General features: G+C 33.6%; 1 protein-coding gene across 1 annotated transcript; it reads right to left on the bottom strand.

Moving 5' to 3' along the window:
• LOC109728981 (lon protease homolog 2, peroxisomal-like) lies at positions 10609-12418 on the bottom strand. The gene is made up of 3 exons (XM_020259559.1): positions 12254-12418; positions 12035-12136; positions 10609-11224 (listed from the first exon to the last, which is right to left on the bottom strand). The coding sequence occupies exons 1-3, from the start codon at positions 12311-12313 to the stop codon at positions 11141-11143; spliced, it is 246 nt and encodes an 81-aa protein (XP_020115148.1). The 5' UTR covers positions 12314-12418; the 3' UTR covers positions 10609-11140.

Raw genomic sequence — 13382 nt, 5'->3', positions numbered from 1 at the left:
AACCTTACGGGGCCCATATCATCCTAACCGCACATTCCTTAAACCATGGGCAGAAAACTTACAAGCACCAATAATTTGGTACTTTTAAAAGCATAGGAGCTCAATTCTCTCTCTCTCTCTCTCTCTCTCTCTCTCTCTCTCTCTCTCTCTATATATATATATATATATATATATATATAATATATATATATATATAGAACTAGGCTGGAATACTATCAATAGCACCAAGCTATTGGTGCTATTGATTTTTTAGCCCTTAGATGAGAATGGATGGTTAGGATGATGGTGGCCCTCTAGGATTGAGCGAGTGTGTTGGTTGAATAGTATAATTCTAACTAGTAAAAATATCAGAGGGTTAAATCTAACGGTGAAAAACTTGATAAACCAAATCTTTAGTACTATCGATAGTATCACAGTTGACTATTATAATATATATATATATATATAATATATTATATATATAATATATATATAATATATATATATATAGAGCTAGGCTGGTATACTATCGGTAGCACGGGAGGCCTCCGTGCTACCAAGTTTTTTTCAATGATGCGGCTCTAAACGACGATCGGCTCCGTTAGACTTGATCTACACTATTAAAAGTATTTGGAAACTAAATTTCATAATTTTTCCGGCTATATACCTATCAAACGAGTAGTTTAAAAATAAACGGCTGAAAATGAAAATCTCATAAAAATAGTGATAAAGAATTCAAAATTCAAATCAAAAGTATTGGTTTCGTGTATTGATTTAAATTGTAGAATTTCTATTAAATTTTCATCTAATTTGATACTTCCTTACATCCGTTGAATCATTAAAAATGCATCATATCTACATTGAAAATTGTTAAAATTTTGGAAGCCTTTTGATCACTAGCAATATGATGTCTGAAAATATTTATGAAATTTTAGTTTCCAAAACTTTTAATAGTGTAGATCAAGTTAACGAAGCCGATTGTCTGATTTGAAAGCCAGCCATCATTGAAAACAAACTTGTAGCACGGAGGGCCTCCGTAGCTATCCGGATAGTATACCAGCCTAGCTCTATCTATTAATATATATATATAATATTATTAACCTATATTATATATATATTATTATTATATATAGCGAGGAAGAGAGGAGGAGCGGAGGGAAGACGAGGACGACGAGGGAGAGGAGAGGCGGAGGGGACGAGCGATCGGAAGGGAGACCGGCGGAACGAAAGAGAGGCTGAGCGAGGGAGGATGCGAGAGTCGAAGGGGGCCACGGAGGCGGGAGCCTGCGCGGGGAGAGGAGAAGCCGAAGACGGAGCTGAGGGCAGGAGAAGAGACGAGGACGAAGAGAGGAGGGCGCGGTGGGCGAGAGACGAGAGAGAGAGACAGAGGAAAAAGGGCGGCCGAGAGGAGAAAGGACGACGGTGGGGAGAGAGCGGAGTGCGCCGACGCAGGAGGTTCGCGGAGGCGTAGGAGAAAGGAGCAGTAGAGCAGTGCCCGCAGCCGGTCCCGCGCGCGCCGGGCCAGGTCCACAAGGGGAGAAGGGAGAGGGAGAAGTGAGCGGATGAGGAGGACGGAGAAGCACGAGAGTAGACCTGGGAGGAAGAGAGCAGAGGTGACGAAGGACACGAGGTAATGGGTGAGGAGACGGGAGAAGACGATATGAGGAAGAAGATCCGGTAGAGAGGGGGGCTGCTGAGATGTGCTCAGCGGAAGCGGAGTCGCGGCGAAGTCCGTGCTGAGGGCCGGGGCTGAGCGATGTCGTGTAGTATGAGCCCATTGGCTGTACGAAAGGCCGAAAGCGGGAACCTGTCCACGGTGTTCGTTCGGTATTGATATACTCCTTAACTCATAAATTTTCCGGGCCTTACATTTATCATCCATTAATCATTTTTTCATCCGTTAGATCATACTATTTGACCAAAACCCACTCAACCCGTAGGACTACTATCATTTTAAAGGGTGGGACACCATCCATCCTTAAACCCACACATCCATCAATGCAACGCGTTAAAACATTTATGATTTACAACGGATCTATAGCTCATAAAATTATAGTATAGCCCCAGCTTTATATATATATATATATATATATTAGGTATACTATTTTAATATTGTATATATCGAATTGAGCTCCTATGATTTTTAAAAGCTACCAAGTGTTGGTGCTTGTAGATTTTGACATGTGGATTAGGAGGATGATATGGTTAGGATACTGTTGCGTGGTCCGATAGTAGAACTTGAGTGGCGGTGAGTTAATAGTATAATCAAACGGTTGAATGATCAAGGGATAATCTAAAGATAAAAATACAAGTACCAAAGTGTTTCAGTACTTTTAACAACGCACATGAGCTGAAGTCTCATATTACTACTATTATACTATATATATATACTTATAATAGACGACGAGAGACCGGCGAAACAAGGAGCGGGCGACGAGACGCCGAGGAGAACGAGCGCTGAGAACATATAGACGGAGGGCGGGGGGGGGGAGAGTTCGGACTCATAAGTTATTTTTGATAATGGATCTTCCGAATCGACAATTCACTCCGATAAATATAATTTAGAGTATTTGAAACTTTTAAAAAATAAATTTCGTAAAAATCATAATAAAATTTATCAAGCGGGCATAAAATAAATGGTCAAAATTGAACGACGTCCTAAAAATGGATGATCATATCCTTCAATTTAAGATTAGAGTTATTAATTTTTATCTAGATAGTGAATAGAATTTTTTATCAAAAGTTCAACTGATTCCGATTTTTTTACACTGTTAAACTAGCAAGTATTCCATATCGGCCATTAAAAATTATTAATTTTGAGATCTTTTGATCGTAATATAAATGATGCTAAAAAATTATAAAATTTGATTTCTAGAAACTTTAAATGCTCAAGATAATGTTTAACAGTATGGATCATCGATTTGGAAGCTCTATCATTGAAAATGACTTACGAAGATGAAGGCGATCGTACTTATCATAATATATATAGTAGTCGTGTGTAGCTACTATGCTATCAGAAGCATAAAGTAGTTGGTGCTTCCAATTTTTTAGCCCTAGATTAATCCCATTGATCATTTCTAACAATAAGATTAATATTATTAACCAATGGGGACCGCTATCATCCCAACCGTAGAATTTTGATCTAAGGGCTAAAAATTGGAAGTACCAACTACTTTATGCTTCCGATAGCATAGTAGCTCTACACACAAGGATTTAAGTGCCGTGGCACGGGATCACGCCGAAAACTTGTCGGCACGGTACGGCACGGTGCGTGCCGAGCCGTGCCAGTTAAATAAATTCTTGTATGCCGACACATAATAGCATGAAATATTTATTTTCTTTAGCAACAAAATATTCTAACTGTTTACTATATCTTTTTATCACATCTTTTGAACTTTATTGAGAAAACTACTTACTAATTTAAAGAATAGAGGATTTTGAGCTGTGCCATCAGCACAGGATCTGTATCGTGCCGATATCTTGTTGACACAGTACGACACGATGGATATGGCCTATGCCGACGGGCACTTAAAACCTTGTCTACACACACACACACACACACACACACACACATCTGACTTCTACAGTCTTGTGAGTATAGAACCCGTCGTAGTCATAAATTATTTTCAATGATTGAGCTTCCGAATCGATGATCCATACTGTTAAATATGATGTAGAGTATTTCAAACTTCTAGAAAATAAATTTAATCATTTTTCAAAATTATAATAAAGTCCATTAAGTGAGTATAAAATGAAAAGTCAAAATCGAACGATATCCTAAAAATGAATGATCAGATACTTTAATTTAAAATCAAAATTATTTATCATTATCTAGATAGTGAATAGAATTTTTTATATTAAATTTAATCGATTTCGATTCTTTTACACCTTTAAATTAGCAAGTATTCCATTCCGTTGCCATCCATTTGTTTTCGATAATAGAGCCTCCAAATCGACAATCGGCACCGTTGAACATGATCTATACCATTTGAAGTGTTTAGAAATCAAATTTAAAATCTTTTTAACATCATTTGCCTAATGATCAAAGAGTTTCAAATTTTGTAATTTTAATGGTCGATATGAGGCGTTTTCTCGTTTAACGGCGTAAAGATATTCAAATCAATTAAATTTTTGTTAGAAAATTCTTTAAACTATTTAAAACAAGATCTATACTCTTGATCTTGATTACATGACTCCTTTTATCATTTTTTAAAAAATAATCATTTTCAGCCGTTCATTTTTTGTGTCCACTCGATAGATAAGAGAACAATATCAAAAATATATGAAATTTGATTTCTAAATACTTCAAGTGGTATAGATCATGTTTAACGGTGCTGATCGTCAATTTGCAAGCTCCATCATCGAAAATAAATGGGTGGCAACGAACCCGTTTGCTATCGATAGTATTCTAGCTCAACTATATATATATATATATAGAGAGAGAGAGAGAGAGAGAGAGAGAGAGAGAGAGAGAGAGAGAGTTATATATTTATATAGAGAGAGTTGGGCTGAAATACTATTGATAATATTTGGTCTTTTTTGCTATCAAATATTTAACTCTTGAATGAGAAATTGCAGGGTTAGGATGATATTAGTCTCTTACCTAGGATTGAGTGGTCCCCCTAGGGTTGAGTGGTTCCCACTGAGTTATAATATTTAAAATGGTTAGAAATAATCAACGGAATTGATCCAAAAGTAAAAAATTTAATAGCAATAAATGACAAATACTATTAATAGTATTGTAGCTCAAATCATATATAAATATATATANCAAATACTATTAATAGTATTGTAGCTCAAATCATATATATATATATATATATTAGAAATTTCTACTCATTGAATTTTAGGCCAATCCAAATTTCAGAAGACCTATATTTTGTGAATTTTAATTATTAGATTAAAAATATAGTAGGATTGATAATCTAACTTGCCTTTCACAAGGCAGTCCTTGTTCGACTCATTAATAAACAAGTCAAGCATAAACTAGATTTTTTAGCTTGATATTTATTAATCATCGCTCGTGTTCAATTCATAGACAGCCCTAACATAAACTTGTGCATCCTAAAGTGCGGCAAATCTAATAAAATGAATGCACCCGAAAAGCTCTGGTTGATTGATTTGAACTCATTAATCTACATCTTTTTATTTGAATGTTTGAATAAGTTATCCTTTTTTAAAAGGATTTTGGAACTTATAATTTAGTAGAAGAGTATTTTTTATTTTTTCACCTTCAAGAGATTTATCTTTATTATTAAAAAATTGATTTTAAAAATAATTCTGTGATACCATTATACACATTTAATCTTACATATATATATATATATATATATAATATATTACAATATATCCGCATGGCTTGAAAATATACCCAACACTTGTGCTGTAAATTACTGTTAGGATTTCTGCCTTTGATCATTTCACCCTTAAATATACTTTCAACCCAACACACCCCACTAATCCTAAGGCCACATCATCCTAACCGCACATGACTTTAATCCCAAGATCCCAAACTACAAGTACAATGCCTTGATACTTAAAATAAATAGAGCTCCAATAATATATAACTATAAGAGATATATAAATATATAGGATAATTTATATATTATACATATATAAATAGTTTAGGCTACAATGCTATCGAAGCACGAGCCTTCGGCTTCACCTCGTTTTCGATTTACATTCGAATCGTCGCTCGGTGCTCCGTTACTTGATCGGAAGTATTGGCAGACCTAAAAAAAATTTTATTATTTCGATATCATTTGCCTAGTGACGAATGGGTCCAAATCAACAAATTTCAATGCCGTGTGAGCCGTTGCAAATTAACGTGCAAATACCAATCACGAAACTTGAATAGAAAATCTTATACTATATAAACAAGATCAATTTTCGATCTTTAAAATTTAAATGTCATGATTATACATTATTGTAATATTTCTATTAGATGCCTTGATTTTGAGCCCCTTCATTCTAGGCAAATGATATCGAAAAATCGAAAAAATTTATTTTTCTAGGTACTTCAAATACTCTATGAATCAAGTTTAAACGGAGCGATCGACGATCTAAATCATCAACAATCGAAAACGACGAAGCAGGAAGTACCATCTCCATAGCTATAGTACATCACTCACTCTCTCTCCCCTCTCCTCTCTCCTCTCTCCTTCTCTCTAATATAAGTAATATATAATAATATATAATTATATATACCGCTGATCGACCGAGTCGAAAGTCCCAACATCGAAAACCAGCTGAAGCACGAAATCTGTGCTCGATAGCATAGTAGGCATCACTCACACTCTCTCTCTCCTCTCTCATCTCTCTCTCTCTATATTACTATATATATATATAACACGAATCCTTAATTGGACAACTGAGGCGACGCCGGAGTGCGCGGCGGGCGACGCCGAGCGCCGTGGCGTGGCAGCGGCTGCAGCGGGGGGCCGGGCAGCGTGAAAGCGGAAGGCAGAGGGGGTGGCCCAGCGTGGGCCCACCCCTTTTTATATTTTTAATTTTTATTTTTAATTCTCTTCTATTAATTTTGAAAAGCAAATTTTTTTAAAAAATTAATATAATTTTTTCAATTATTATTAAAATTTAAAATATATGTGTATTTTGAAATATTTAGATTGTATGTATTAAATATAAATTTTAATTTTCTATGAGAAAGAAGAGAATTGGTTTGAATTTCGAACCCCACATTACTGGAGGGAAGAGAAAGAGAGAGTTAAAGTATTATTGATTGACTCAAATCTCATATATATAAGTAAATTTTGAAAGATTAGATTTATATTTTTCATTCTTAAAACTATAACTCGAGTGAGACTTTAATCATCGGACTTTACATTATGATTTAAACTATGAGGCATGTGATACTTTCATCATCAAACTTTAATTAGTTATAATTTCTGACTTGAAATATGAGATATATCATTTTAGTCATCAACCTTTATTGTTGCTATAAATATAATTTATTATTTGTATGATTTTTACCCTATTTTTTTAATCCTTTTTATTTTTTTATTTTTTTATTACAGTAATAGTAGTTTATCTCTCAAATTTTTTAATACATAATTCCTTAACTCTTTTTATTTTATTTTATTTATTTTTACAGAATCGTCCCGCGGCAACGTCCGGGTCCTTCACTAGTTTTCAATATATGAACCCTGACCGTTTTGAAAAAAGGGTGGGGCCACATACCATATTTTAAAAAATAATTGCACACTACTCCCCGACTTTTTCACTATTTTTATTTTGGTCTATAATCTTTTTTTTGAAATTAAAATTTTAAATCTCTGGATTTAATCGCGATAAAATGACACTGCTAAAAGAAGGTTTTAGAATTAACAATATTATCATACCATCGTCTATTTAGTTTTCTCTTACATGCCAATTTTAGTCCCGAAATTTATATATTTTTAAGGTTGAGATAGAGAGAGAGATAGAGGGAAAGAGGGAGATTTGCTTACGTGAACGTACGATCAGGACGAGGATTGGAGTACCACTTGTGCTCACGAAGCCTCATCAATGACCGATCGGAAAATGAAGGAAGAGAGAGAGAGCGCGCGCGCGAGAGAGAGAGAGGTGGGGCAGGGGAAGAGGACGAGGACGAGGAAGAGAGGTAGCGGAAAAAGAGAAGTGGGGGTGGGGTGATATATATATAGATATATGGGGCAATTTCATCCGGACCCTCTAAAATTTTTAAATTTTGTAGATACCCCTACAAAAGTTAAAATATCATGCATACCCCTAATTAAATTATAAAAAATTATCATAAATATTCTTACTATTAAAATACCGTCAATTTACCTTAATTAATAAGGGGTTAAGTAATAAAATGACGAATTTACCCCTAATTGCTTGGTACTATATTACTATTTGAGAAATGTACCGGAGATTCCTCGACTATATTCTATTTTGAAGTAATTTCTTTAACTATGCAGTTTTTTATTAAGACCCCTTACATTTTAGTTTTTTAAAATTAAGAGATATAGTATAAAAAAAAATTATTAAATTTAACACAACTTTTCAGTTGAAATAACTAAAATAATTTAATTTCAATAGGTAAAATGTATGGAGACCCCCTCAACTATAAACGATTTTGATATAGGCCCATCAACTTTTTTTTTTTTTTGTTGACACCCCCTTTAACCTATATTTTTTCATTTGAGCTTTTATATTATTTCATTATTAATTTTAATAAATTTAATAAATTTCTCTTTCCGTTATCCTCTCCATTAATTTTTCTATTATATCAGTGATAAAATTAAAACCATAGAGTACTAAAGTAAAAATTCGGTAAACCACAGGATACTAAAGTGAATATTCAATAAATCATAGGTGGGGTATCTGAAATTTTTTTGTATATAATTTAACGGAGAGTTATGGGAGGTGCTGGCGAAAAGAGAAAAATAAAATCATAGGATACTAAAGTGATACTTTTTAAACTATATGATATTAAAGTAAAAAAGTGCGAAACCACTGGATTAGTATTTGAAGTTTACCCCAAATTATATGCAATTATTGATATAAAGAAAAGGGCAATTTCATTAGTAAGCTTATCAAATTTGTAAATTTCGTGAATACTCCTCTAAACTTTCAAATATAATAAACACCTCTTCAAACATATAAAATTATCATAACTATCCTTACTGTTAAGGATACGTCACTCTACCCAGGTTAAAATGTAGTTAAATGAAAGTTAAAATATAGAATGATAAGTTTTCCCCCAAAAGTTAGAATGATATATTTGGCGGGAAATAACTAATTAATGCTAAGATAAAAAATTTTAAAAACTAGTATATAAAGTACACAGGAGGATTTCCTCCTCCAATTTCATAATTCTCCAGCCTATATTATTTTCAGCATATGTATTTGGTACTTAAGGTTAACTGTGCTATGTTGAAAGGTAATTACCCAAACAAATTAGTTGCATTATCTTTATTCCTAAATCTATAGAAAATATACAGCATTATATATTTGAAATTTAATTAAGGCTAAATTACAGAAAACCCCCTGTCAAAACTTAATTTTTCACTTTCCCTCTTGTCATTTAAAAACCTACATTTTGCCTCCTTATAAAATGAAAAATGTTCACAGGGGGTACGGTGTGAATTGTGATGATAAAATGACCATTTTGCCCTTCACTATTATGCCCCTCATCACATTCACAGAAGAGAAGGCTGATGGCATTTTTGGCATAAAAAAATATATAATAATATTTTATAAACGGAACCCTAACAGATTACTAACGGCAGGGGCCGAAGTGAACAATTTTCATTTTACAAGAGGGCAAAGTGTAGGTTTTTAAATGACAGGGGAGGAAAGTGAAAAATCAGATTTTGACATGGAGGTTTTATGTAATTTAGTCTTTATATGCACACTAATGTATCACATCAACTTACCTTCCAATTTGGGCATCAATAAAATCATCGATCTTTATTATGTGGTTGTTTTGACATCTAAATTCGGCATGGTTTACGACAATCACAATTAGGAGTTGTGTTATGAGGTGTTGTAAAATATCGACAACTTAGTGGGCTCGTTGCTATGTGGAGAGAATAAGAGGGCATTTGTGAATAGTGCTAATATACCAATTACAGCTTCCTATACTTAATGAACCGTACAGGGATAGAAATGCCATTTATAATCTGCTCGGTTAGATTTTAACAACACTTTACCTGTAAGGGCATTCATGAGTATTTTTTGAATTGAGAAGGTCATTCGTGATATTTTCAATTTTAGAGGATTATTAATGAAATTTCAGTCTCCTATAGGAATATCTATGAAATTTTTCCTATATATATATATAGAGAGAGAGAGCTGGGCTCTTATGCTTTCGAAAATACGGAAGCATCCGTGCTTGTAAGTTGTTTTCGATAATAGAGCATCCGATCCTACGATCGACTCCGTTACACATGATCTATGCTATTGGAATTATTTAGAAACCAAATTTCATAATTTTGTAGAGGTATTCTTTATATTGTTTGCCATCCTATGGCAATTCATTTTGATTTGCAATCCTCTAATTTTATCGGGACCATTTTTTTTCACATTAATTTTATCATTTTGGTTGGCTAAACGGCCTAAACCTTACAATGGTGAATTATAAGATTCCAACTACGAAATTGTTGCATGAACCTAGTGCACTGTGGACCACAATCTGAAAATTCTAGCATAGAGATCTAATAATAATTAAAATTTAATTGATTAAACATGTTTCATGATATCTGAAAAATTTACAAATTATATATAATATAAATAAATTATTAATTTTCGGTATCTATAATTCTTTTGAACTAAACCATTTTATATCTACAATTTTGAGTTAAAATCGAACTTACTTTAGCTCAATGAGCTTACCTCGTTTTTGCTGCTAAGCGTGACTAACAAATTTCTCTCTTGCGACCCGTTTCGCGATCCTGGATGCTTTGAAGGAAAAATTCAAACAAGCATTTAAATTCCCCCACTTTGATTCTACAAAGTGGCAGTGGAAACCACCGCTAAACTACAAACTTGATTCCAAACTCGTAAGAGAGAAGCCAAATTTTTTTAGGAAGGAAAGCGAGAGAGAATCCGAACATAAAAAGGAAAAGAATAAGAAATATGAATACACACAACCACCACAAGGGAGAAGATTGAAACAGAGCAAGGGAAAGTTAGCCTCATTTGTTTGAGACTACCGCTCCTATCCCACAATGGCATACGCATCAATGTTTTTGAGACAATTTAAGACTTTCGCTTCCAGTTTGAAATTATACATAATACAGAATCAGAGAGACTAGCCTTACACAAGCTGCTGAGCCAAATCGGGAGTTCGTAGCACAACGATAGCTACATGCTCTGTGGCAGCAGCGGCAGCAATAACAACGATAACTAAACCTTTGATCCCAAATATAATTATAGGATCGGCTAGAAACGGCTAATGCTCTAAAGCGGGGATTATATAACTCATTCAGGTCAATCTTTCGAGGACATTACACTGGCTAATACTGAGCCCATATTTTATATTTTCTGTAGATATCTTATCCAATGGCTCGGTTCCGCATGTTGGATGCGTGCTGATACGATCGCATCTGCCATTGTCAATCAGGATGCCCTAAATCTGGTCGAAAACGGCAGTTCCATCAATATTTACTCCACGAATGGAGAACACTGGAGAATGCTATAACTTAGCATGTTTCCTCCAGGGGCATCCACCTTCAAATGCGTGTTCCAGTACTTCCTCAATACGCTTCACAAGCAAAATCTGTTAAAAATAGGAACCACATAAGAGTTAAGATAACTGGTAGTCAAAAACTAAGCAGGAATATATGGAAAGATCATTCAAGCAGGAGATTAAACATGATATTTTTTGGGTTCAATGGTTCTCATTAAATTTTAACTAATTTCTTTAGTGCATCGGCAGTAGTTTAATGTGTTTTTGGACACCATAAGAGAAACTATCATCTCAAAGTGGATAAGAAATCCTACAATTACAATCTAACAAGAAATCTAACTGGAAAAGAAAAACCACAGGACTAGGGATCAATCATCATTAAATATTCTAGTCGTTTGCTGTAAGGGCTTCACTTGATTTTGATATACCAATAAATTACAATAAATGCAGATTTTAACAGATATTTGAAGATTTTAGCTAGGTTGGAAGAAATCTCCAAACTAGCCAGTTAGCATACAATCTTTCACTACATACCTAAACCAACTATTTCAGGAATTTGATGCTTTTATCAAACAAATTACTCCAAGAAAAATTATTTTTAACTCAAACAGAAAAATCACTTCGATAATTCAACCACTACATATTCAAACAGAAGATATGATTATTAGTTATGACTGTTACGAGAGATAATAGTTTCATTAGATCATCAATATTCAAATTTTCTCAGTGCTCAGATCCAGAACTGTTTCGTCAAACTAGTGAGCATTTTGACAAGATGATGATCAGTCAGTGAGTATAGTAAGTGTTGTCATCTATTATCAAATTCTTCAAACGTTATTAAAATAATTACAAAAGAATCTACATTAAAAAAGTTCCGAGCAAAAAAGCAGAAAAAAATACCTCCATGCCAGATAGAATGGCCGATGGGACTTCAGTTAGGTCCTTCAAATTCCGTTCCGGCAAGATTACTCTCTTGATGCCATAACGATGAGCTGCCAATACCTTTAGGAGCAAATTAAAAGTATAAATTAAAAGATACATAATTACAAGGGACGTATTCCTAATGAAGTATCTCTCGCATTATTTCCACAACATAGTATACCGGTCAAAAAAACCTACCTTATCCTTGATGCCACCAACTGGTAATACAAGGCCCCTCAGAGTCATTTCTCCGGTCATTGCAGTGTCTGCTCTAACTTTCCTTTGACTGAATAGTGAAACAAGCGATGTCACCAAAGTAACTCCTGCCGATGGTCCATCCTTTGGCACGGCACCAGCAGGAAAATGAATNCCCTTTAACCTCTATTTTTTTATTTGAGCTTTTATATTATTTCATTATTAATTTTAATAAATTTAATAAATTTCTCTTTCTGTTATCCTCTCCATTAATTTTCTATTATATCAGTGATAAAATTAAAACCATAGAGTACTAAAGTAAAAATTCGGTAAACCACAGGATACTAAAGTGAATATTCAATAAATCATAGGGCGGGGTATCTGAAATTTTTCTGTATATAATTTAATGGAGAGTTAAGGGAGATGCTGGTGGAAAGAGAAAAATAAAATCATAGGGTACTAAAGTGAAACTTTTTAAACTACATGATATTAAAGTAAAAAAGTACGAAACCACAGGATTAGTATTTGAAGTTTACCCTAAATTATATGCAATTATTGATATAATTAATTATTGATATAAAGAAAAGGGCAATTTCATTAGTAAGCTTATCAAACTTGTAAATTTCATGAATACTCCTCTAAACTTTCAAATATAATAAACACCTCTTCAAACATATAAAATTATCATAACTATCCTTGCTGTTAAGGATACGTCGCTCTACCTGAATTAAAATGTAGTTAAATGAAAGTTAAAATATAGAATGATAAGTTTTTCCCCAAAAGTTAGAATGATATATTTGGCGGGAAATAACTAATTAATGCTAAGATAAAAAAATTTAAAAACTAGTATATAAAGTACACAGGAGGATTTTCTCCTCCAATTTCATAATTCTTCGGCCTATATTATTTTCAGCATATGTATTTGGTACTCAAGGTTAACTGTGCTGCATTGAAAAGTAAATACCCAAAGTTGCATTATCTTTATTCCTAAATCTATAGAAAATATACAGCATTATATATTTGAAATTTAATTAAGGCTAAATTACAGAAAACTCCCCTATCAAAATCTAATTTTTCACTTTCCCTCTTATCATTTAAAAACCTACATTTTGCCTTCTTATAAAATAAAAAA

This window comes from Ananas comosus, linkage group 25 (genome assembly GCF_001540865.1).
Source record: "Ananas comosus cultivar F153 linkage group 25, ASM154086v1, whole genome shotgun sequence".
NCBI classification, from domain to species: Eukaryota; Viridiplantae; Streptophyta; class Magnoliopsida; order Poales; family Bromeliaceae; genus Ananas; species Ananas comosus.
The sequence above is the reverse complement of the archived record's forward strand: the minus strand, read 5'-3'. Positions and strand labels throughout refer to the sequence as shown.

Coding starts and splice junctions, on each gene's coding strand:
- LOC109728981 (XM_020259559.1), bottom strand. CDS start 12,313: ATGACCGGAGAAATGACTCTGAGGGGCCTTGTATTACCAGTTGGTGGC. Junction 12,137..12,253: donor TTGGTGGCATCAAGGATAAG/GTAGGTTTTTTT, acceptor TTGCTCCTAAAG/GTATTGGCAGCTCATCGTTA. Junction 11,225..12,034: donor CCATTCTATCTGGCATGGAG/GTATTTTTTTCT, acceptor TATTTTTAACAG/ATTTTGCTTGTGAAGCGTAT.